The 27377-nt window shown below is 44.0% G+C and overlaps 1 protein-coding gene across 1 annotated transcript in view; it reads right to left on the bottom strand.

Moving 5' to 3' along the window:
- The window catches only part of LOC121278826 (serine/threonine-protein kinase H1-like), an 87712-nt gene extending 78558 nt beyond the window's left edge, over nucleotides 1-9154 (bottom strand). The window contains exon 1 of the mRNA XM_041189280.1: nucleotides 8928-9154. Within this exon, the coding sequence (XP_041045214.1) occupies nucleotides 8928-9154 (227 nt within the window). The remainder of the gene's footprint in view (nucleotides 1-8927) is intronic.
- Between the last annotated feature and the right edge of the window lie 18223 nt (nucleotides 9155-27377).

The following is a 27377-nucleotide window of genomic DNA, read 5'->3' as shown; positions in this document are numbered from 1 at the left end:
CTTTCCTCATAAGACAAAGCCTTCATCTCAGTAATCACTCTATTGAACTTTCTCTGAACTGCCTCCAATGCAAAAATATCCATCCTTAGCTAAGGAAAACAAAACTGTGTACAGTACTCCAGGTCTTCTCTCACAATGCCCTGTACGGCTGTAACAAGACTTCCCTACCTTTATACTTTATCCCTCTTGCAATAAAGGCCAATATTCCATTTGCCTTATAATTGCTTTATTACCTGCAGGGTTATTTTCTGTTTTGATTCATGTATGAGGACACTCGGATCCTTCTGTACCTCAGCATTCTGTAGTTTCTCTTCGCTTAAATAATATTTTCCATTTGCCCTACCAAAGTGACGAACCTTACATTTTCCCACATTCTACTCCATCTGCCAAATTTTTGCCCACTCACTTAACCTACCTACATGCCTTTGCAGAATCTTGGCCAGAATCTTGTAAAGCTCCCAGGAACGGGAAACAAGATGCGGTGGTCGGGGGGAATCTTAAATTTATGGGAGACGAAACGTTAGCTCCCCGACAGCGGGATCAAAATAGATAATTTAAGTGGCAATGGATTGAAGGCAGATGAAGCTTCCCGATGACAAGGGGCAGGAACCTATTTTTAATGTATTAGCATGTCATGAATACTCATTAAAACACAGGTTTGCTAGATTAAATTGTACTTTTGCAATTAACTCTGCAGCATATAAGAAACGTGTGCCTTCAGATTCATGGCTGGTTTAAGGTGACATACAGCTGGTGAGGTAGCCTCCCTAGTGGATTTGGACTGAATAGGAGCTGCTTTTCTTATATGGGGAGCATTGTTGAAGCAGGGGAGAGGAGGCATTGATGCATGGAGATCGGATGACGGCTGTGAAAACGAAATGGGGCATGGCTGACTGAGGGAGGGAGGGAGGGTGGTAGTGGTGGCCCTATGGAGGCTTTTGGGGGGCAGAGGGAAGAAGCTGGACTGCACATGGAAGGTCAATCTCTGCAGACAAGAAGTCAAGTATGATTGTAGGGAGATAAAGGGTTATAGAGGGCAGGCCGGTTGTGAGGTCCTGAGAGTCAAGGGTAACAGAGGTTACCTTCCATTGTGCCAGAGAGGCTGTTCGATAGTGAGGGGGACAGCTCTAGGGTGAATGACAGTTGGTCAAGGGTGATGGTGGGTGAGTTGAGAGTCATCGAAGCCAGGGGAAGGGTGATGGACTGAGGATTAGGGCTGATGGAGGGAAGGGTGGGTGCAGGATGATGGCTTCCATATCAAGGGTCAATGTGGGAATATCCAGGGACATAGCTGCAAAAACACAATGATGTCTCCGGAATATAGGTCAAGGTTGGAGTTGTCCACGGCAAGGTGGGTGGGCCAGGGTCTGGCCAATGTAAAGTATAGTATTCCCCATTGGTCAAAAGTGTTCAGTTTAGGAAGGAGGGCCATAAAGACTGTGCTGACCTGACCTTTGCCTGCCTTTTGTTCATAGTTCGCCTCAGGCAGACCAGATGGGTCAAGCATACCCAGTGATGTTGCTGGCACAGCTGGAGAGGAAATAGCAGAGGATGGCTCAGGGTCAGGCACAACAGTGGCCAGAACTGGAACAAGGGGTGCCAGCAGAGAATGAGGCAGCTCAGGATGATGATAACCAGAGGCCAGTGAGATGCCAAGCAATGGTACGTAACCGACTATACCACAGGCAGTGCAACCACCTACCAATGTCAGAGACAGCTAAGGACGTCACAGGATTCTGTCACTCACCGATGTAAACTTCTTCAGGAAGACCTACGTTCCTGTGTAATGAGGCAATCCATGCCAGTAGCTTTAAAAATCACCGTGGCATTGAATTTCCACACCACCGGATCATTCCAGGACTCCACAGGGGTCATGTATGGCAACTCTCAGTCAACCACTGGCAAATGTATCAAGGGGGTTACCAATGCTCTGTTCAGAAGAGCCAACGATTTTGCATGATTCACCTGAGATTTGGAGAGCCAGACAGTCAGAGCTATGGGATTCAAAACCATCGCTGGATTTCCGCGAGTACAAGGGCCAATTGCTTGCATATACATGGCTCTAAGAGCTCCCTGGGATCATTCAGCAGCCTTCATAAACTGAAAGGGTTTTCACTTTCTCAACGTGCAGCTGATCTTTGACCATTACAAGTAAATCTTTCATGTGCATGCTTGCTTCCCAGGGAGCTCTGTTAAGTCTTACATTTTGACTCTCTCCCAGGTGCCACAACTATTTGCTCCCCCTCAACAACTTTGCAGTGAATACACCATGCCAATTACCCTTGCGGAGTGCAGGAGGTTGTTCCTCCTTTGGTGGCATTGCACCCAGTTTAGGTTCTGCACCCCACAACTGCTAACCTCTGCTGTGATCTCTGTTCAGGCCGCCTTGGTCAGGAGGGTGGGCTCGCTGCTGCCATCACAGAGAAACAGAACCTCCCACTGTTCCTGGACAGCCTGGAGGAGAATTTCCAGGAAGGCATTGCTGAACATTGGGGCCACATGCTGTCTATGTTGGGACATTCTTCACTAATTGAGTGGAGTGACTGCAGGTGATCAGGAACAAGGCAGGAGGGGTTGGTGGAATAATAGCAGTGCCAGGGATTTAGGGGGTTCAATTGAGAAGGGGGTTAGCAACATCTGCAGGAAGGGAAACCTCCAGAATGGCAGTCAGGCTGATGCTGCTGGATTGCAAGGAGTGGAAGCCTCTCTGGGTGTTGTTTAAATATGGTGCCCAGACCTTCGACTTCATGAGGCAATGGCGGGGCCGGCGACTTCCTGCACGATTGGCCGGGCCCCTCATTTCTTGCAAAGATAATTGGCAGGCTGCTGCATGATTGTGTATGGCCAGATGTTCTGACTCCGAGGCAAATGTGATGACAAGATTAGGGCCTTTGAGTCTTCCTCAAAACTTGCTTTCCCACCTACTTTTGTATTGTTGGCAAATTAACCTTTTTGTAAATTATCTCAAGTCCTGATATAACCCTATTTATTAATATTTAATTTTTAATATAACAAACAACACTTTGCAGGTGAAAGACAAGAATGATCAAAGTGGCATTTATCTCATCTCTGTGCAGTGTGAAGCTGCCATCCGATGTTCCTCATTTCTTCAACTCTATTCCCTTAAGTTCCTATCTTGCATTGCACAAAGCCTTAGAGAAGAAGCCAGTTTGGCCAGTTCAGACACGGGGCGGTGTCAATCAGGGTAAGTGCTTGCTCATAGCAGCCCACAGATTTAACGTGCAATTATCTGCTGCACTCTTGCTCTTGCCAACTCCACAATAATGCAAATAAATAACATGCCTCCCTGTGGCAGCATACAATGGTTCAATTAAGGACCACTGGCTTGGTTGCTCGGTGCCACAAGAAATTGATTGCAGTAAATCAACATCATAAAGGTGACACTAGATAGTCATTAGGCCCCTGATCTGCACTTACAAAGTTCTTAATGCCAGTTTCAGGCAGAGACTCTTGGAGCCTACAGAGGAATCCAAACTAATTTGACAGATGGTGCACTTCTAACATGGAATAGCCATTCACTTTCTGCCTGCCATATTGGACCCCTAGCTTCCTGTTTTACACCTGTAAAATGGGTGAGCCATGATTGGATTCCTAGGCCAATATATCTGTTAACATTTCTGATTTTTTTTTTCTTTTAAGTCAATATAGGTAAGATCGAAAACTTTATGGCCGCAGGCAATATAAGTAGGAAAATATTAAGGAATCTGATTCAGAGAATAAAAGAGCTCAGGCACAGCAGCATCCTGAATATAAATTGTAGGACAAGGGATCATGAAATTCATCCTGCATGGGGCATCAAACAGAATTATTTTTACTTTAAATAACTATTTATTGAAGAAAATGAAAGCATAGCAGTGCAGTGGTGATGAAGAGCATTTTATTTCATACATCTTCAATGTAAAGTAAATAATTTATACCAAGGTTAAGAAAATGATTTTTCATAAGAATATAAAATTGATTAGGGATGATGAAAGATTATTCATTCCATTAAAGGACATTGCTCTAAAGTTTTAGCTCTCACTTCTTATAATCAATTACATTGTAAATAACAGACTTTATTATCAAACATATATTACGACAAAAAAATCTCCCATCATGGAGCTTTACTGAATGAATTTGGCATGTGCCCGCACAATTTTCCATCCATTAATTCTGGATGATGAAAATCAGGTGGAATGCATGCACTTCAATTCCCAACATGTAGCAAATAAAGCTCATACTGGGGACTTGTAAATGGGTAGAATTATCCCTGAATGCCTGACTTTTAATCTATGGAATGACTTATTGTGAGGTGGGCCTTAAAGTGGAGTGCACATCAACAACATTGGCACTCTGTGCTGATTCTTGAATCCTGCCAGACAGGCTATTAGATCCAGCCAAGGAGTTCTGACTGGGTTTATCATTATGAACTCCTTGAGAAGTGTGACTCATTTTATAACAAGGTATCATTGACAACAGCAACTTGCATTGTTATTAACCAAATGTTATTAACCAAATTTGACACTGTGCCAGATAAGGAGATATCAGGACAGCTGACCAAAAGCTTGAACACAGAGCTGAGCTTTATGGAGTGTTGTAATGGCACAGCAGGTGGTAAATGCTGAGCTGCTCAAATCCCTGAAACAGCTGCCACAACGGTTTTGCAAATTATACTTTTATTTTGAGATGCATGTCTTGAATTTAGTTGTAATAAGATCACAGAATCTAGAGGTTTTTTTTCCAAAACTAAATTAAACATTTATTAATAAATAAAAAACAAAAACAGAATTACCTGGAAAAACTCAGCAGGTCTGGCAGCATCGGCGGAGAAGAAAAGAGTTGACGTTTCGAGTCCTCATGACCCTTCGACAGAACTGTAGTTCTGTCGAAGGGTCATGAGGACTCGAAACGTCAACTCTTTTCTTCTCCGCCGATGCTGCCAGACCTGCTGAGTTTTTCCAGGTAATTCTGTTTTTGTTTTGGATTTCCAGCATCCGCAGTTTTTTTGTTTTTATATTTATTAATAAATGATTTTAAGCACATACATAGGTCTACAAATTACTGCTAATGATAACTCCTAAATCCCCCAATTCATCTAGCTCCCAGTTGCACCTCTGTTAAAGCAATAGTAAAACAACATAGATTTCAAAAGACTCAGGTAAATCACACAATACCCTGGGCAATGGCATTTAAAATGAATTATCTTAACTTTGGTTCCAATAGGCAACAGCTTGGCACATAGAGGCTGGAGGCTTTTCACACATGTTAGATCTTAGAATGCCTTCTTCCTTATACATAACCTCATCTCCTTTATACATGCTTCTCCCTTTTTAATGTAATTCCCATTGTTTCTATATGTCTTTGCAACTTTACTTTTTCCACAATGTAAATCTTTCATAGTACTCATATTATCAGTAAACTTTGGGATAAATAAACACAGTTTAGTTTAGCCTCTGTTGGCTAGATGTAACACCATACCATCTCTTTGAAATTCACAACTCTGGCAAATCTAAGAATGTAAATGTTCTCCACGCTTCACATTCTAAAACTATAGCCATGTTTACAATTTAGCATTTCAAACCTAGTTTCCCTTCTAATACATCAAAGCACCCAGATCAGCTGTCTGTAATTCAATTAAAACCCCCACACACAAACCTATACACAGAAACTAATCCAAACCCCACTATTAACCTGCCTTTACAATAAATTACAATATTATGAAAATAATATTTTCATGATGTGTCTTAAAGGAAAAAGGTGAGGTGGAGTGGTAGAGAAGATTAGGAAGGAAATTCCAGTCCTTGGGGCTCATGGCAGCTGAAAGCACCTCTGCCAATGTACTCAGCAGACTGAATATTCAGGCAAAGATCTCAGTTTACTGATGTCAACTTTGTTGCAAACAAATAATTTCTAATATTCAGATAGTGTTGTACAAGCTGCACATTCATATATGCCTTCAGAATATCCCTTGGCCTCTTGCATTGTTTTTTGATGTGAGCATAGGTGGGTTAATGCTCCAACTCCTGACCACTTTGCTAGTGATGTCTTACAGATTGAGCCCTGCATCATTTTCAGGGGTGAATTTATGGAAGTACCTGCCCTGCCTGTCTCCTGTTCCCTTCATTTCTTTTGGACTTTATGTTTTTCTTGGGATGTTGGCTTTTGATACCAGCATTGTTTTTCTCAGATTGAAATGACTGAAATCCTCTTTCTCCTTCTCAGAAACCACCATTGATTCATAACTTTAAAAGGTATGCATGAGATGGAATTTGGATCTGGGCACATTCATATGTGAAAATATGAATGCAGAAATTATAAAATTAAATTCATTATTCAAAACATATTTCTGAAGTCTGGTCATTCGAGTTATAATTTCTGCTCAAACGTGTTCACATTTGTAAAAGAAAAACAGGTGTTGATTTTGCTTCTTGAGAAATTCAAAGTAAAATGTAATTTTGTTGCCTGTCTCTCATCCTGTTTCTTCTCTGGCTTTCTTCAGGCCCCCCTCAGTCCATATCTCAGTGTTATCCACCCATCTAATTTTTCTTCTTCCTCTTGTTAGTACCCTCAATTTCTCCTTCAATTGTTGTCAGGACAATGTCGAGTCTTTGTTTCCAATGTCGATACTCAGCTAGCTTTCTCTCTCTAACTACTAATTTGTGATATATAATCTTAAAAATTCTGAAGTGATTGGGGCAGGTATAAAGAAGAATTGTGAACAAATAAGTTTAATAATAAGACCAACAAAAAAGTTGTTTATTATTCGACTCAGGCAAAACTGGTCTATCTACAGCAGTCCTAACTACCTTTTTTTAATTCATTCCATGGACGTGACCATCCGGTGACACGGATAGAATTTGTTGCCCATCCTTAATTGCACTTGAGATGGTGGTAGCGAGCCACTTCCTTGAACTATTGCAGTCCATCCAGTGTAAGTACACTCACTATGCTGTTAGGGAGGGAATTCTTGAATTTTAACCCATGAACGGCAAAATAGTTCCAAGTCAGGATGATGTGTGCCTTGGAGGGGAATTTGCAAGTGGTGGTGTTCCCATGTGTTTGTTGTTCTTGTCCTTCTGGGTGGTAGAAGTTGGCGGTTTGGAAGGTGCTGTCAAAGGAGCCTTGGTGAGTTGTGCTGTGAATCTTGCAGGTGGTACACACTGCTGCCACGGTCTGTCAGTCATCGAGGGAGTGAATGTTTGAGATGGTGAATGAGGTTCCGATCAAGTGTGTGTTTTGTCCTGAATGGTGTAGACCTTCTGGAGTTCTGTTGGAGGTGCACTCTTCCAGGCAAGTGGAGAGTATTTCATCACACTCCTGACTTGTGTCTTGTAGATGGTGGACAGACTTTGGGAATCAGGAGATGAGTTATTTGTTGCAGAATTGACAGCTTCTGACATGCTCTTGTATTCATAGTATTTATATGGCTGGTCCAGTAAAGTTTCTGATTAATGGCAACCACCAAAGATATTGATACTCTTTTTGAGTAAACCTGTTTCCATCTGTTTCAGATGAAGTTACATTGTTTCATAGTTTGCCATTGTGAGATTTGAACTCTTGATTTCAGATGAAGTTACATTGTTTCATAGTTTTGCCATTGTGAGATTTGAACTCTTGATCTTGGGGTTACAAACCCAGTACCATAACCACTTGGCTATTTAGGCCAAGCTAAACCAAAGATATTGATAGTGAGGTTTCAGTGATGGTAATGTCATTGAATGTCAAGGGGAGATGATTAGATTCTTGTTGGAGACAATCATTGCCTGGCACTTGTGTGTGGTGTGAATGTTACTTGCTTATTATTAGCTACACCTGAATGTTCTTGCTGTATGCAGGGTCTCTGAGGAGTCACGAATGATATTGAACATTATGCAATCATCAGCCAACATCCCCACTTAACTCTGACCTTATCATTGATGAAGCAGCTGTAAATAGTTGGGCCTAGGACACTACCCAGTGGTGTGGCGTCCTGGGACTGAGATAATTGGTCTCCAACAATCCCAGCCATCTTCCTTTCATGGAAAGGAAAATATTCCATATGCTTATGGTTTATTTTATTACTTAAATGGCAACTTTGCACTTCCCATTTATATTTTCAGTTACTTTGTCACCTTCTTCCAATTCCTCCCATGTCTAGCCTACTGATCATTCTGTCGTCGAGTGATTGGGCAAAAATATTCCTGCCAGCGTTCTACCACTTCTGCTCTTGAGATGTATAAAAGCGAAGCCGAGTGACTCTCCCACCAAGTTTCTCTCTCTCTACAAAATGCCTTCCGTCACTATCCTAGCCAGCGGCTCACAAAGCAGTTAATTGTTATTGGCTCGCCCTTAGTGGTGTCCTGCACTGTGGGCTATACCGCTTTAACTCGCAACCTCTAAGAAATCTGGAGAATGGGGCAATGTTTTCACATTAAGCCTATAGAAGAGTTTACAGTTTAGACTTAGAAAAATCTGCCCCGTATCAGAGATTCAAATCAAGCTTGAATTACACCACTAAAATCTCAATCCTTTCCCAATTTAAAGACTCACTGAAAGCCGTGCAGCACAGATCTGTGCGAGTTTATTCTGAATTTCGTAACGGATTTATTCTCCTCCGTTTATTAAAGCGCAGACGTGAGCTCAGGGTGGGAACATATTGAGCAGGGGTACGTGAATGTAAACGAGCCTTTAAAAGCGATAAGAGTACCGCTTTTAAAATACCATTCAAATTTGGTAATTTCTTCTAAATGACGGGCTCTCGTTTTACTCTCCAACGACGCAAAACGATTGAAAATCTGGTGTAGTTTTATTTTTGACACAATTGTAATTGGTGCTCAGCAAAAGAAAATGAGGAAAGTTAAAGTCATAACCTTGTTATAAGTCTGTAGTTTTCCTCAAAAATTAAGTTAGGAATGAATTCAGAATTGTTTGCCCATTGTGGTAGTTACCTTGCTGTCACTTTCGGATCAAACTTGGCTCTATACTTGGGTCCTCTGGTTCTTCTTGGTCCATCGGGGCAGCTCGCATCGCTTTGCCCGTTCGCCGCCCCTTTGGACCCCGGCTTCAGCGGGCCCTCATCGCACACCTTCGGCTTGCATTTCACCACCGTCTTCACAAAATCCACGTAGCAGTTCCTCGGCGGCTCTGGCAGCACTTTACTTGTCCCGCAGCCCATCACTCGGACATTGTGCAGTCAACGAGCTGCATCTGGCCGGTGCAGACTCCGAGCTCCTAACCGTGTGATCGCACTCTCCTGGTAAGGTAGCGGCAGCACATTCGCACTCTCCATCGGACCATTGCACTGCCCCCAAGCGACCCGAGAGGGAGAGAGCTGGCAGCGATCCTGCAGGTGTCCTTACCATTCACCTGAACAGAAACGTAACACAGGAGAGTGGGTGTGCCGAGTGATATGAGGATATTTCCAACATAGAAATGGAAGGAAAAACAGAATTACCTGGAAAAACTCAGCAGGTCTGGCAGCATCGGCGGAGAAGAAAAGAGTTGACGTTTCGAGTCCTCATGACCCTTCAACAGAACTGATTTTTCTTTACAAGGAGAGGGAAATATAAGCTGGTTTAGGGGGGGGGGGGGATGGGGAAGTGGAGTGGGTGGTGTGGTTGTAGGGACAAGCAAGCAGTGATAGGAGCAGATCATCAAAAGATGTCACAGACAAAAGAACGCAGAGGTGTTGAAGTTGGTAATATTATCTAAACGAATGTGCTAATTAAGAATGGATGGTAGGGCACTCAAGGTACAGCTCTAATGGGGGAGCATAAAAGATTTAAAAATAATGGAAATAGGTGGGAAAAGAAAAATCTATATAAATTATTGGGAAAAAAAACAAAAGGAAAGGGGAAGAAACAGAAAGGGGGTGGGGATGGAGGAGGGAGCTCAAGGCCTAAATTTGTTGAATTCAGTATTCAACCCGGAAGGCTGTAAAGTACCTAGTCGGAAGATGAGGTGCTGTTCCTCCAGTTTGCGTTGGGCTTCATTGGAACAATGCAGCAGTCCAAGGACAGACATGTGGGCAAGAGAGCAGAGTGGAGTGTTAAAATGGCAAGCAACAGGGAGGTTTGGGTCATTCTTGTGGACAGACCGCAGGTGTTCTGCAAAGCGGTCGCCCAGTTTACGTTTGGTCTCTCCATTGTAGAGGAGACCGCATTGGGAGCAACGAATACAGTAGACTAAGTTGGGGAAATGCAAGTAAAATGTTGCTTCACTTGAAAGGAGAGTTTGGGCCCTTGGATGGTGAGGAGAGAGGAAGTGAAGGGGCAGGTGTTACATCTTTTGCATGGGCATGGGGAGGTGCCATAGGTGGGGGTTGAGGAGTAGGGGGTGATGGAGGAGTGGACCAGGGTGTCCCAGAGGGAATGATCCCTACGGAATGCCGATGGGGGGGGGTGAAGGGAAGATGTGTTTGCTGGTGGCATCATGCTGGAGTTGGCGGAAATGGCGGAGGATGATCCTTTCAATGCGGAGGCTGGTGTGGTGATAAGTGAGGAGAAGGGGACCCTATCATGTTTCTTGGAGGGAGGAGAAGGCATGAGGGCGGATGCGTGGGAGATGGGCCGGACACGGTTGAGGGCCCTGTCAACGACCATGGTTGGAAAACCTCGGTTAAGGAAGAAGGCGGACATGTCAGAGGAACGGATTTTGAAGGTAGCATCATCGGAACAGTTGCGACAGAGGCGAAGGAACTGAGAGAATGGGATGGAGTCCTTACAGAAAGCGGGGTGTGAGGAGCTGTAGTTGAGGTAGCTGTGGGAGTCGGTAGGCTTGTAATGGATATTGGTGGACAGTCTATCACCAGAGATTGAGACAGAGAGGTCAAGGAAGGGAAGGGAAGTGTCAGAGATGGACCACATGAAAATGATGGAGGGGTGGAGATTGGAAGCAAAATTAATAAATTTTTCCAAGTCCCGACGAGAGCATGAAGCAGCACCGAAGTAATCATCGATGTACCGGAGAAAGAGTTGTGGAAGGGGGCCAGAGTAGGACTGGAACAAGGAATTTTCCACATACCCCATAAAGAGACAGGCATAGCTGGGGCCCATGCGGGTACCCATAGCCACACCTTTTATTTGGAGGAAGTGAAAGGAGTTGAAGGAGAAATTGTTCAGTGTGAGAACAAGTTCAGTCAGACGGAGGAGAGTAGTGGTGGATGGATGGGGATTGTTCGGGCCTCTGTTCGAGGAAGAAGCTAAGGGCCCTCAGACCATCCTGGTGGGGGATGGAGGTGTAGAGGGATTGGACGTCCATGGTGAAGAGGAAGCGGTTGGGGCCAGGGAACTGGAAACTGTTGATGTGACGTAAGGTGTCAGAGGAATCACGGATGTAGGTGGGAAGGGACTGGACAAGGGGAGAGAGAAGGGAGTCAAGATAACGAGAAATGAGTTCCGTTGGACAGGGCAAGCTGACACAATCGGTCTACCAGGACAGTTCTGTTTGTGGATTTTGGGTAGGAGGTAGAAGCGGGCCATCCGAGGTTGGGCGACTATCAGGTTGGAAGCTGTGGGAGGAAGATCCCCAGCGGAGATGAGGTCAGTGACAGTCCTGGAAACAATGGCTTGATGTTCAGTGGTAGGGTCATGGTCCAGGGAGAGGAAGGAGGAAGTGTCTGCGAGTTGACGCTCAGCCTCCGCGAGATAGAGGTCAGTGCGCCAGACAACAACAGCACCCCCTTGTCAGCGGGTTTGATGACAATGTTGGGGTTGAACCTGAGAGAACGGAATGCAGTAAGTTCAGAGAGAGACAGATTAGAATGGGTGAGAGGAGCAGAGAAATTGAGACGACTAATGTCGCGCCGACAGTTCTCAATGAAAAGATCAAGAGAAGGTAAGAATCCAGAAGGAGAGGTCCAGGTGGAGGGAGAATATTGGAGGTGGGTAAAAGGAGCCGTTGAACGGGGAGAGGACTCCTGCCCAAAGAAGTGAGCCCGGAGACAAAGACGGCAGAAGAAGAATTCAGCATCGTGCCGAGCCCGAAATTCATTGAGATGAGGGTGTAAGGGTATGAAACTAAGTCCTTTGCTAAGCACTGAATGTTCAGCATCGGAGAGGGAAAGGTCAGGGGGTATAATGAATACATGGCTGGGCCTTGGATTCAAAGACGGGGTGGGGATGGAGGGACAGGCAGGGTTGGAGGGTTCTAGATGGGTGTTGGTGTTGATGAGCTGCTGGAGCTTGCGCTCCTTAGCACTTGAGAGAAAGAGAAAAAGTTTCTTGTTGAGGCGTCGAATGAGACGAAGAATAAAATGAAACTGGGGGCACGCGCAGCTTTGAAAAAGGGTACGGCGGTGCTGCTGGAGGGAGAGGTCGAGTGTGTTCATATGGCGGCGCATGGCACTGAGTGTGGATCTCAGAATGTGATGGGAACAGCAGTCCCAAAAGATGTAACACTTGCCCCTTCACTTCCTCTCTCCTCACCATCCAAGGGCCCAAACACTCCGTTCAAGTGAAGCAGCATTTTACTTGCATTTCCCCAACTTAGTCTACTGTATTCGTTGCTCCCAATGCGGTCTCCTCTACATTGGAGAGACCAAACGTAAACTGGGCGACCGCTTTGCAGAACACCTGCGGTCTGTCCGCAAGAATGACCCAAACCTCCCTGTTGCTTGCCATTTTAACACTCCACCCTGCTCTCTTGCCCACATGTCTGTCCTTGGCCTGCTGCATTGTTCCAATGAAGCCCAACGCAAACTGGAGGAACAGCACCTCATCTTCCGACTAGGCACTTTACAGCCTTCCGGATTGAATATTGAATTCAACAAATTTAGGTCTTGAGCTCCCTCCTCCATCCCCACCCCCTTTCTGTTTCTTCCCCTTTCCTTTTGCTTTTTTTTCCAATAATTTATATAGATTTTTCTTTTCCCACCTATTTCCATTATTTTTAAATCTTTTATGCTCCCCACCCCCACTAGAGCTATACCTTGAGTGCCCTGCCATCCATTCTTAATTAGCACATTCGTTTAGATAATATTACCAACTTCAACACCTCTGCGTTCTTTTGTTCTTTTGTCTGTGACATCTTTTGATGATTTGCTCCTATCACTGCTTGCTTGTCCCTACAACAATAACTCCCACTCCACTTCTCTCCACCACCCCTCCCCACCTTAAACCAGCTTATATTTCCCTCTCCTTGTAAAGAAAAATCAGTTCTGTTGAAGGGTCATGAGGACTCGAAACGTCAACTCTTTTCTTCTCCGCCGATGCTGCCAGACCTGCTGAGTTTTTCCAGGTAATTCTGTTTTTGTTTTGGATTTCCAGCATCCGCAGTTTTTTGTTTTTATTTAGAAATGGAAGGACCTGATTCCACGTTTATCTCAGTATGCGCAGCAAATACAGGGCCACTGAGCAGCACCAGGCCATAATAATAGCAGTGCCTTTGACATTTTGTTTTTATTTCAGATTTCCAGCAACTGTGATGCTTTGCTTTAATACCGGCACCTGGCACAAATTACGTTGGCTCCTTAAACTTCCCACTCTAACATCCCAACCTACACAAACTGAGGCCTCAACCTGTGCCAATCAGCACTGACACAACTTTCACATCAATACCTGGTATGCAGATAGCCGCTTCAATGAGCCACTATTTTCAGATGGACCACTGAATCCAGGTTAATTGACAAGTCCATGTTTGAAACAAAAAAGCCTTAATGTAGATCACTGTGTATGGAAGGTTCTGCTACAAATAAGACAGGATACGGCAGATAACTGAGTTTTTGACCAGCTACTGGCTCGAGATTTCCTCTCCTTGAATTTTCTTTCTGCTTTGATATGCACTTAATTTTGAAGGGGGCCACATCTCTTGTATTTGGTTGCGCCAGGTGCAGCGATCCTGGTTGAGTTTCTCCCAGGACTCGAAGTCATATCAAAACTCCTAAGTAAAGCCTTCAGAGTGTCCTTGTAGCACTTCCTTTGACCACCATGAGAGCTCACCCCAAACTCAAGCTCTCCATAGAAGGTGAGTTTTGGTAAGTGAGTGTCTGGTTACATGACAGCCCAACTCAGTCGTGACTGTCTCAATTTGGTGTGGATCTAGGCATGCCAGCTCAGGTGAGCACTTCAGTGTTTGGTGTTTTGTCCTGCTGTCTAATCTTCAGAAGCTTTCAAAGGCAGCTCAAGTGAAAGCGGTTGAGTTTCTTGGCTTGACACTGGTACACAGTCCAAGTTCACATGCGTAAAGCAGACTGCACAGGACTATTACTTTATAGACTTTCAGTCTGGTAGGCAGACTTACTCCTCTTCATTCCCAGACTGATGTTCGAAATCTGTCAAAGACTAACACAGATTGGCCTTACTAGTGATTTATGTGCCCACAGGAAACACCACACATGATGGACATGCTTTTCTTTGCCTCAAAGGATGAACAAGCTATGGGATCCTTTACGTCCCCCTGAGAGGGCAGACGGGCCTTGGTTTCATGTCTCATCCAAATGACAGCACCTCTCTCAGTGCAGCATTCCCTCAGTACTGCACTAGAGTGTCAGCATTGATTTTTGCACTCATGTCCTGGAGCAAGACCCACAATTTCCCAGCTTAGAGGCAAGAGTTCTTTCAAATGAGCCAGAGCTGACACCAGACTTGATGGGGTAGAAACAAAGAAACGATCTCCTTTGGTGGCGAATTCCAGAACAAGATGGTCTAATCAGAAAGTAAGAGTTAAGCCATTTGGAAGTGAAATCAGGAAGCAATTTTTCACACAAATCTGGAAAACTGGAACATATTCCACCAAAAAGGTCGATTGAAATTCTCAAGGCTGAGATTGATAGATGTTTCCTTGAGCACGGATATCAAGGAATATGAAATAATGACATTCAAAGAGTGTCATTGTGAGGAACTGTCTTCCTTCCAACCATCCTCGGAGCAATACCTGCAATTTGTCTACTGCTCTTGAGGATGAATGCCGCTGTATGCTGAGGTTAGGAATTCCTGATCTTGCTACTAGCTGCGAATGACACTGAGGAAATAGCCAGCAGCAGCTTTGAAAGACAGATCCAAGACTGACCACTGAAAAGAAGAATGAAGAGCAGGCCTGTTGGAAGGGAGCTGGAATGATGCTGATCTTCATCTGTGAGCATGCAAACGTTGAACTGAAAATGCTGATGTTCAGCTGAAATATAAATACATGCCCTGGGCTCTATTCCTACCTACCACTAGCCTCCAACCTCTCCCTATGTTGCAACCTTTGTTTCTATTTTATCTGTACAATTATGGACAGTGCTTTTTTGAATGTTTGGAGGCAATTTTTACGTGTAGGCTTGATGCAGCTGCACAAGGTGAAATCCCGGAGAAATGCGAGAAGTTGGTTCCAACCCGCCGACTTCCAGATTTAACTCCAATGAGTTAGTCTGTGTGTGAGCGAGATGGTTGTCCTTTTCAATACATTAATTGCTCAATATACAGCAATATTGACATGGTTTTTGCAAATTCGCTATGGGTCCACAGGTTTCCTGGGCTTCCTGAACTCACCAGTGAAAGCAAGACAAGAACCACAGCAGCAACTGAGGGAGCTGAAGGCATAACAGGGAGATATATCAATGAAACATCACAGCTGCTTTTTTGCCTGCTTATGTGAAAGACTTTGTCCACAGCACTTGCGATGAGGGGTTACTTTTTACAATTTTGGGTGTTTACAATTTGGAGAACAGATTCCGAAGAGGAGTGGGAAGATGATGAGGAAGAACATGATGCAGCCAATGCACAGGCAGCAGTGCTCATTGCTGCCGAGATACATACATTATTTTGAGGTTTTCTTAGGTTCCTACTTAAGTTCCACCTAGCTACCCATCAAACTATCAAAAGCCACTAGCCACACACCAATGACAGAAAAACGATGCTTGCATTACTTGGTGTCAATTCATGTCCTAGGCCCAAGCATCTTCAGCTGCTTCATCAATAACCTTCCTTCCATCATAAGGTCAGAAGTGGGGATGTTCGCTGATGATTGCACAGTTTTCAGCACCATTCACAACTACTCAAATACTGAAGCAATCCATGTCCAAATGCAGCAAAACCTATATAATATCCAGGCTTGGGCTGACAAGTAACAGTTGTGCCATATAAGTGCCAGGCAATGGCCATCTCCAACAAGAGAGAATCTAGCCATCTCTCTTTGGCAATAAGTGGCATTATCATCGTTGAATCCCCCACTATCAACATCCCGGGGGTTACCATTGACCAAAAACTGAACTGGACTAGCCATATAAATACTGTGGCTACAAGAGCAGGTCAGACGCTAGGGAACCTGTGGTGAATAACTCACCTCCTTACTCCCCAAAGCCTGTCCAGCATCTACAAGACACAAGTCAGGAGTGTGATGGCATACTCCCCGCTTGCCTGGATAAGTGCAGCTCCCACAACACTCAAGAAGCTTGACAACATCCAGGACAAAGCAGCCCACTTGATTGGCACCCCATCCACAAACATTCATTCTCTCCGCACCTACACACTGTAGCGTCTAAAAGATGCACTGCAGGAATTCACCAAGCACCTTCCAAACCCACAACTGCTATCACCTAGAAAGACAAGGGCAGCAGACACATGGGAACACCACAAGTTCCTCTCCAAGCCACTCACCATCCTGACTTGGAAATATATTACCATTCCTTCACTGTTGCTGGGTCAAAATCCTGGAACGCCCTGTTTAACAGCACTGTTGGTGTGCCTACACCACATGGATTGCAGCAGTTCAAGAAGGTAATTGTTAGGCAAGGGAATCCAAGGTTGTTGGTGTAGATGGAAATGTGGAATTAGAAATACAAAAGGATCAACCATGATCTTATTCAATGACAGAACAGGCTCAAGGGACTGAATGGCCTACTTCTGCTCCCATTTCGTATGTTCGTATGTAAGGCAGCTCAACACCACCTTCTCAAGGACAACTAGACACGGGCAATAAATGCTGACCTAGTTAGCAATCCCCACATCCCGTGAATGAATTAAAAAAAAATTACCATTAACTATAGCTGAAAAAAAATCAGATATAGTAGAAGGGTCTGGCACATATAGGGTTAATGTGAGTCCGAGTATAGCATCGCTCTCACTGTGATGTAAGAAAGCACATGATCCGCACCCAGGGGTCATTGTGGTGTTAGACAGAGCTGTGTGCAGACCTAAGCATGGAGACAGCTCCTAGCTTGTAACCTTTACTGTATTTTTGTAGATAGTTCTAGTAGTTAATAAACAGTTAGCCTGCTAAAGACTATGAAGACATCATCAAACCTACTGAGATGTAACCAACACCCCTCAACAGCCGGGCGACAACCAAAATGAGCAGCACAGAAAACTGGTGGAAAGAAATGGTACGGTGTCTCAAAACTGGCAACCTCAGGACTGAGTCCATGCAGCAATTTGGATGTTATCGGTTTTTGTGTCGGTGGACCGGGTTGAGCTGAGTCTGGTGGGGTAAAGGGTCACTTGGATCGCAAGAAAGATAGGCGCATGAAGCCGATAACTAGTCGATGCACCAATGCAGTACCTAGCTGAACAAGCCAGTAAGTTATTTTTTACACAGCTAATAATAATTAAAATTCATACTCGGTGGCTTAAAATGTCGGTCATTGCCGGTTTTCAGATAGTTGGCTCAAAAGATAAAACAGGAAGTTACCAATTTAACATTGTGTAACACACCTAAGTGCAAATCCTTGTGCAGCTACAAAGCTTCACTCTTTTTCTTTCTAGAAATCTACATGGTGTAATCCCTGTGGCTTTACTGCGGTAATCACAGGCTGCTCAGATCCCTGCTCTGATTGCTGAGGTGTTCCTGACCAGTGGGTTTTGGAGCTTGTGCGGGATAGGCCAAAGGCTCCGCCTGCATCTGTATAAGAACAGATGCGGCCATTGAGATTCGAAGCAGCATGTGGGGTACTGACTGGTGGGTGAGGGGAGGCAGGGGGGCTGTGAGCAATGGGTTAGAAGTGGAATCGCTTTGAACAGAGCCCCCCCCCTTCCATGTCAACTTTCACATCATCCCTCTTATGGCTCACCCACAGTTCCCTGGTAGCAATGAGCTGAAGAGAACTTTGCTGAAGATCCACCGGGCAATGAACAGTCAAGGTTAAGGTTTCATCATTCCTATTTAAGGTGGCATTCATAGTATGTGAGCCATTGATGAACGCCTGCATGCCATCATATGATTCCCTCATCTGATGCTGCATGCAGGTGTTTCTCTTTCTGTGGACAAAGCCATCATCATAACGGCCTGCAGCTTGAGACAAACTCCTCCAATCTCAGCAAGCGTACACACTGCAGCTAGAACATGTAATGTCATATTATACATTCTCTGCTGCCATTCCAGAATGGCTCCTGAGGCTCAGCATCTGCATCAAGCAGTTAGAGCTTGCAGTATCCTGCACCCTCTGAACAAGATCCTCTACTGATGTTCCTGTCTCCTCTACCTGCTCTTACTCATTTGTGATGTGTGAGTCACCAGGCGAAAACCCAAATATTTTCCTTCCCTATTTCATCACAGTGGGAGTATCTGAGCTGATGCAACGTCTGCATGAGTCCTGTGACAATGCACCCTCAGAGTGAGTGACCTCTGAGGAAACACCAAACTCCTGCATCATCTCCCACAAACATTCACTCTCCATCACCGATGCACAGTAGCAGCAGTGTGTACCATCTACAGGATGCACTGCAGGAATTCACCAAGGCTCCTTTGACAGCACCTTCCAAACCCACAGCCACTACCACCTAGAAGGATGAGGGCAACAGATAGATGGGAACACCACCACCTAGAAATTCCCCTCCAAGTCACTCATTGTCCTTGGAAATATTTTGCCGTTCCTTCACTGCCGCTGGGTCAAAATCCTGGAACTCCCTTCCTAACAGCACTGTGGGTGTACCTACACCACATGGACTCCATCGGTTCAAGGAGGCAGCTCACCACCACCTTCTCAAGGGCAACTAGGGGTGGGCAATAAATGCTGGCCCAGCCCGCGAAGCCCACATCCTGTGAATTAATTAAAAAAAAACTCCCACATGACATTTGAAGACCCCGTGGAAGAACTGTCATGATAATAATGTTTTGAATGACAATTTTGCTCATGACCATATTTCACTGGTTGATGATAGTAAGTCAATATGAGTGAGTGTTTTATGCGATGTGATTGTCTGATATTTGATCCTGTCACCAGGCAGCTGGAAAGCCCCATCTCCTCATCTCTGATGGCTTAGCAAGGCAAGACTCCACTGATGTCCTCCTCTGTAGCTGTCGGTAGTGAGACGGACGGAGGACCACATCCAGTTCTCTGTCTCTCCCTGGTGTTCTGTGATCTCTTCTCCTGCAAGAAGAGAAAGAAGAGACCTATGAGTGAGGGTAATGGCATATGTTAAATGGATGGATGAAGTGTACTTGTTAAAAGTGACTATGAGGAAGAGGTGCAACATTGCATTAAGCTAAGGGTGAGTTTCAGTTGTGAATGAGGATGTGAGGAAGTGCATAGAGAGAGCAGGATGGGTTTATCTTCAAGTTATGTGGATGTGTCGGAGTAGACTTCAGAAGGGAGAGGGGTTACCATGTAACATGCATCAGGTGTAGGTGAATATGTCAATGTTCTAATTTTTTCTGTCCAGTTTGGGTCATTAAACTCCTTTCAATATTGAATCATGAGTGTGGCACCACATTTCTGCTGCTGACCTCATGCCTTCTTTATTTTAACTGCAGGCTTCTTCCTCCTGTCAGTAGTTTATCTCCCTGTGGTACCTTAGAGCCCCCAACACCACATGCACCCACTAAAACCAGGCATAGCCTTTGAATGTCTGGACTCCATTCCACCAATTTCTTGTGTTGTCCCTTTAAATACTGGAGTTGAAATCGGTTCATGTGGAATGTCATCTCACCTGCTTACACTAAGGTCGGGAAACCCAGAATTGATATGACAATGCAGTGGGTGGGTTGAAATGTCACAGACAGATGTGTTGTACTTACTCCCAGGATTCCCATGCATTACTGGACCCCTTCCCACACCCCACCATTTTCAGCACATCACAAGGCTAAAACCTAGCTGCTTCTTTCTTCCTGTTAACTATCCTCCATGCCCTGTCTCCTTCAGAAATCTTTACTGCATCGAAATGAAGAACCATTATTCATTTCCTATTCTCAATTATTTGTTCTTATGTCTTTGAATTGTGAACATCCAGACTGCCCTCATCCTTTCCCTTCCTCTAGAATGACTTGTCTTTTAAACCCCATGCCTAGCATCACCTAAAGGTATATTTCTCTCTGTGTAAAGTTAAAGAAAAATTATCACCTGATTTGACTTATTGTAATGTCCTTGATGCCCTGTGGGAAAAGGTGATGTTCAATCCTGTAGGATGGTTCACTGAGCAGACTGTCAAAGTCAATTGGCAGAATGCCTCATTGCCAGAACTTTGAAACTAGCACCAGAGCGTAGCTTGGTTGGTGGTGAGAAAGGCTCCCCCATCAGATCCTTCCTACACACCTGGAGTCTCACCACCTCCACATGTTGCCCTCAAGGCAGCTGTGATGGGGAAGAGACTATTGTCCACCTCCTTCTGGAATGTGCCTTTCAAAAAAGGCCTGGAAAAAGTTGCAGTGGTTTTTGTCGAGGTTCATCTCGAGCAACTCCATGACTCAGGACTTTGCGCTTTATGGGCTGTTCCCAGGAACGTATACTGAGTTAAACATCAACTGCTGCTGGAGAACCATCAGCTTGGTCAAAGACAATCTTTGGTTTGCCCAAAGCATGCTGGTCTTCCAGAAGGTGTGAAGTGCTGTCAATGATTGAGTTGTTGCAGATTGGCACGTTCCAATGCCCAGGGCTATGTGCTGGGGGATGCATGAAAGCTTGGGCCAACCCCCAAAAAGGTTCTATGGGGAAAGGCTACTGTCTAAGACTCTTCCGCTATAGTACACAGAGGGACTGGAAATGATGTAAAACTTCTCAGTCTGCGAGCATCAGAAAACATTTGATATGAAATATAAATGTTCATTGTAAATATAACCTGTAATTGCAAGTGTATTTCATGTACTGTATTGAAAGAATCAAATCTGTATTGCACATTATGTAATATAAAATTTGAACTGTTACGTAATGCGCCTTTATAAATTTTATTATTAAACTTTATTTTTGGAAAAAATATTAGACTGTTGTCTCCTTTAAATCTTTACAACTATGGTAGGTCCACCATGTGCTTTGGCCCTTCCTTCATCTCGGATTCTCAATGTTTAAGAAATTACTGGTAGCATTTGTGTGGACAAATTTTGTTAAATTTTGTAGTTGATTCTCAATGATTTTGAACGTTGCCATATATTTTATAACCTTATGGCTCCAAATTAAGGGCCATCAACTCCCTGGGCTTTACTGATCCTCAAACATATTGCAATTGAATAAGAGCATCTGTTTTGAAATTCAAGCAATTTGCTTGCTCGTACATTTACTGATTTAAATGGTGGACTACCACCACCCAGTGGTCAACTTTATTAGTTTAGGTAAATATCAGGATTAAATCAACCCAAGCAAGCCCAAGCCTCGAAAACTCATTTGGACTGAGTTAAATTAAGTTTTGTCTGATTAGATTTTCTCTGTCATCAGTACAATTATAGGAAAAAACTAATGAAAATGTTGCTAAATGATTACATGAGCTTAGAGAAATGATGTCTACACCATCAAGAGAGAAATCCTCTAGACTGGAAATCTTCATTTTTCTCATGTTGCTACACATCGCCAAATAAATTCTTCAATCCCCTGTGTGTGATTCTTTCTATTACTTGAAGAGAGACAATATATTTATAACTAAAATAAATGTACAGTACAAAAAGGCATTGCCCACTTGGGCCAATATTTGTAAACTGTTCAACATTGGCTATATTAATCTATACTTGTGTCCTATATTTTTAAGTTTTGAGCAGAAATAAATGATTGAGATGGGTATAGGCACATTGTATTGTAGAAATAATAGAGTTTACAGCCTGTGGCTGACTATATAGCACAAGACAAGGGGGTTGCTGAATTCTGCTATCTTACTGGTTTGTTTTTTTAAATTATTGATGTTTTACATAAAATACTACAATGTACTAATGTTGCACATTGCACGTCTGTGTAGGATTTCCCTTGCATAATATCTTGGTAAACTAATTGATAGAGATTGATCGCTATGATTACAGCTCAGTTATCATTAAGTCATGCAACCATAAGGATGGTGGAAGGACTTTGGTGTTTTCCCATCTAGCAATCATTCACTTATTATTGCCCCTTGTTTCCCCTCCACGTTACTTACTGGGCTGAGAGCATAATTATTGTGAAAAAAGTTTCCCTAAAATGTTGCACAAAATCGTTTCTTTTCCTTTTATATCCTTTCTTATCGTCTCAATGATGTTCTGAAATGTGTCTTTAGATATCACTTTATGCACTTACGATTAAGTTCCTTTCCTATTTGCTTAAAACATTTAATAGGTAATGGTTTTCCTACAGTTAATTTAATCATTTAGGTTTAGGCTGCCACATACACGGTTATAAATTCGTTCATTTCATTTGTTTTTTTTCTCCAGCGGGAATAAACCATTCTGAATTTAAGGATGTTCTGATCAATGTGTTCAAGGATATCCCATCTTCCAAATTTCCCATTGTTTCAGGCACTCAGTTAAACATCAGCTAAGTGTGACCTCTTCCCTTCTTCCCCTCTATAGCGCTGAACTTTTTTCATGTATTCAGTTTTAGCACTTCAAAGCACTCCTTATATTCCAATTGGCCATTTTTCTTCAGGTAACTGCTTGATTCCTATTGCCCCGTAGCTAATGACAAGGCATTTGCCTGCACGTACTTTTCTTCACTTGAGGTTGCAGAATTCAGGATTCCAAATCTGAATTGATCTAAATGTTTTTAATACTGCTTTCTTTTAACAAAAATTTGGTGTTGCACAGCGAGTGCTAACGGAGGGAAGGTTATCAAATCTACAGCTTATATTATGAAAAAAATTAACTTGTAAAAAAATAGAGTCAATGCAGTGGTGTATTTTAGCCATGAGTGGGCATGTTTCTAATACCAGTTCCAATAGAGGTTTGCATTAAAAGCAGCAGAAAATAGGAAAACCATTGATTGAAGTGCTTGCTGTCATTTCATGTTATTCCAAATTTTCCTGCTTATAGAAGCAGAAGATATAAACTGACTGCTCATTAATGTCAATTAAAGACTTAACAGACACTGCAAATCCGTTTCCTGCTGGCTGCAGTATTTACAGTCATTTCAATAATATGTCTATGGAAGGTAGGTGAGACTAAATTTTGTACCTCACTGTCATTGTGACCTCCTGCTAATTGGGAAATGATTTGCTTAGGGGTTGATGAGGAATTTCCCAGATTTTCAATCGAGTTGGGATTATCTGGTTTTGCTAATGGTCAGCTGTTGACCCTCATTCCTTCAAGCCTGCCATTATCACCATCTTCTCAAAAAAACATCCTTGACCCTCATTGTCCTTGCAAACTACCACCCAATCTCCAGCCTCTCTTTCCTCTCCAAATTCCTTGAAAGTGTTGTCACCTCCCAAATCCGTTCCCATCTTTCCTGGAAATCCATGGGCTGGATTTTACTGTCGGTGAGGGGGGTGGGGGGCCACTTGCCGACGCATAAAATGACATGCGGTGATGTCAGGCAGAACTCCTGATGTCACCGCATCCCATTTAAATTTTCAGGTAGGCAGGGGCACAGCAAAATCAGCTGTGTGCCTGCCGACCCGTCAATGGCCAATTGAGGCCATTGACAGAGCAATTAAAGTAATTAGTGGACCTGCCCATCCAACCTTAAGGCTGACGGGCAGGCCAGGAGCCCTGCTGGGAACTAGAAAAAGCATGAAACCTCATCGATGGGCGGGATGAGGTTTCATGTAGGGTTTTAAAAATGTTAATAAAGTTTTTTTGGAAATTATGAACATGTGCCAGCTCATGTGACATTGTCACATGAGGGGACATGTTAGGGAAATTTTATTATCAATTTTAACTTCTTAACATTTTGAGCCAATCTCCCTGAGGCAGCACTTAGTCTCAGGGAGATGAGTGCGCTCTTTCACGCGCATGCGTGAAAGAGCGCACTCTCGATTTTAGGAATTCCCCCCCGGCCTGCACAGGAAGCGCATTGCGCTTCCCTGTGGACGTCATGCTGGGTGGGCCTTAATTGGCTCGCCCACATAAAATGGCGCCACACTTCCGATGGGCACCCACCCATCAACTTCCACCCCAACGGGGGAGGAAATTCAGCCCCATGTTTTGAATCCCTCCAATCAGGTTTTCGATCCTGCCACCAATTCAAAATGGCTCTTATCAAAGTCACAGATAATATCCTTATGTGACTGTGACAAAGCTGAACTTTTCCTCCTGTCCTCTTCCACCTTCTCTGTAGCCTTTGCCATGGTTGACCAGAGAATCATTAGCAATGGCTTCTCTTCCTGCTGCTGCATTGTTATCTCTGGTGCTCCCCAAGGATCTATTCTTGCCCCCTCCTATTTCTCAACTACATGCTGCCCCTTGGCAACATCATCTAAAAACACAGCTTTAGTTTTCACATGTAGACTGATGACACCCAGGTCTACCTCACCACCACCACTTTCAACTCCTCCACTGCTGCTAAATAATCAGACTGTATACCTGATATTCTGTACTTGACGAGAATTTTCCTCCAATTAAATATTGGGAAGACTGAAGCCATGATTTTCAGACCCTGCTCTAAATTCTGTTCCCCAGCTACCAACTCCAACTCTCTCAACTGTCTGAGACTAAACCAGACTGTTCACAACCTTGATGTCATATTTGACCCCAAGATGAACTTTCAACCATTAATTCATGCCATTTCTAAGACTGCCAATCCCACATCTATAAAATTGCCCACCCTCTCCCCTGCTCTCAGCTCTTCTGCTGCTGAAGCCTTTATTCATGACTTTGTTACCGTGACACTTGATTATTCCAATACACACCTGGTTGGTTTCCTACATTCTGCCCTCCGTAAAGTTGAATTCAACCAAAACCCCTCCATAAGACCATAAGACATAGGAGCAGAAATTAGGCCATTTGGCCCATCGAGTCTGCTCCACCATTCAATCATGGCTGATAAGTTTCTCAACCCCATTCTCCCGCCTTCTCCCCGTAACCTTTGATCCCCTTACCAATCAAGAACCTATCTATCTCGGTCTTAAATACACTCAATGACCTGGCCTTTCTGCTTTCTGTGGCAATGAATTCCATAGATTCACCTCTCTCTGGCTAAAGAATTTTCTCCTCATCTCTGTTCTAAAAGGTCTTCCCTTTACTCTGAGGCTGTGCCCTCGGGTCCTAGTCTCTCCTACTAATGGAAACATCTTTCCCACGTCCACTCTATCCAGGCCTTTCAGTATTCTGTACGTTTCAATCAGATCCCTCCTCATCCTTCTAAACTCGATCGAGTGTAGACCCAGAGTCCTCAAATGTTCCTCATATGTTAAGCCTTTCATTCCTGGGATCATTCTTGTGAACCTCCTTTGGACCCTCCCCAGGGCCAGCACTTCCTTCCTGAGATACGGGGCCCAAAATTGCTCACAATATTCTAAATGTGGTCTGACCAGAGCCTTATAAAGCCTCAGCAGCACATCCCTGCTTTTATATTCTAGTCCTCTCGAAATAAGTGCCAACATTGCATTTGCCTTCCTAACTACCGACTCAACCTGCAAGTTAACCTTAAGAGAATCCTGGACTAGGACTCCCAAGTCCCTTTGCACTCCAGATTTCTGAATTCTCTCCCCATTTAGAAAATAGTCTATGCCTCTATGCTTCCTGCCAAAGTGCATGATCTCACACTACCCCACATTGTATTCCATCTGCCTCTTATTGCCCATTCTCCCAACCTGTCCAAATCCTTCTGCAGCCTCCCCACCTCCTCAATACTACCTGTCCCTCCACCTATCATTGTATCATCTGCAAGCTTAGCCAGGATGCCCTCAGTTCCTTCATCTAGGTCATTAATGCATAAAGTAAAAAGTTGTGGTCCCAACACTGACCCCTGCGGAACTCCACTAGTCACCGGCCACCATCCTGAGAAGGACCCCCATATCCCCACTCTCTGCCTCCTACCAGGCAGCCAATCTTCTATCCATGCTAGTACCTTGCCTCTAACACAATGGGCTCTTACCTTACTGAGCAGCCTCCTGTGCGCCACCTTGTCAAAGGCCTTCTGGATTTCCAAGTAGATAACATCCATTGGTTCTCCTCTGTCTAACCTACTCGTTATCTCCTCAAAGAATTCTAACAGATTTGTCAGGCATGACCTTCCCTTGATGAAACCATGTTGACTTTGCCTTATTTTACCATGCACTTCCAAGTATTCTGAAATCTCATCCTTAATAATGGACTCTAAAATCTTACCAATGACCGAGGTCAGGCTAATCACGTCTTTTGCCTCACTCCCTTCTTAAACAGGGGAGTTACATTAGCGATTTTCCAGTCCTCTGGGACCCTCCCTGACTCGAGTGATTCCTGAAAGATCACCACTAACGCCTCCACTATCTCTTCAGCTATCTCCTTCAGAACTCTGGGGTGTAATCCATCTGGTCCAGGTGATTTATCCACCTTCAGACCTTTCAGTTTTCCTAGCACCTTCTCCTTGGTAGTGGCCACCATACTCATCTCTGCCCGCCGACTCTCTTGAACTTTGGGGATGTTACTCGTGTCTTCCACCATGAAGACTGACGCAAAGTACCTATTCAGTCCCTCCGCCATTTCTTTGTTCCCCACTACTACTTCTCCAGCGTCATTTTCCAGCGGCCAATGTCCACTTTTGCCTCTCTCTTACCCGTAATATATCTAAAAAAAACTCTTGCAATCTTCTTTTATACTACTGGCTAGTTTACCCTCATATTTAATCTTCTCCCTCCTAATTTCTTTTTTAGTTGTCCTCTGTTGGTCTTTGTAGGCTTCCCAATCCCCTGGTTTCCCACTGCTCTTCACTGCATTGTATGCTTTCTCTTTAGCTTTTAAGCTGTCCCTGACTTCCCTTGTCAGCCATGGTTGCCTCGTTCTCCCTTTAGTATGCTTCTTCTTCCTAGGGATGAATTTTTGCTGTTTCTCCCAAATTACTCACAGAAACTCCTGCCATTGCTGTTCCACTTTCATTCCTGCTAGGCTCATCTCCCAGTCAATTCTGGCCAGCTCCATCCTCATGCCTCTGTAGTTGTCTTTATTCAACTATCCCTCCTAGGAAAATACTGGGGCCATGGGGGCTGCCTTTCCTGCCTGTGACCTCCTCTTTGATTATAAAAACAATGCCCCCTGACTGCCACTGAAAGGCTGCTCCCATTCAGCAGGTGACGTACCCATCTGGCAGGGGTTTGATCTGGTAAAATGGCCATTAATAAGGACTTTGCATATTTAAATTGTCCGAATCCGTAAGGTTCCCTGATTGTGGGACATGGTTG

This window comes from Carcharodon carcharias, chromosome 6 (assembly GCF_017639515.1).
Source record: "Carcharodon carcharias isolate sCarCar2 chromosome 6, sCarCar2.pri, whole genome shotgun sequence".
NCBI lineage: Eukaryota > Metazoa > Chordata > Chondrichthyes > Lamniformes > Lamnidae > Carcharodon > Carcharodon carcharias.
Note: the sequence above shows the minus strand (reverse complement) of the source record. Positions and strands in the feature narration are given on the sequence as shown.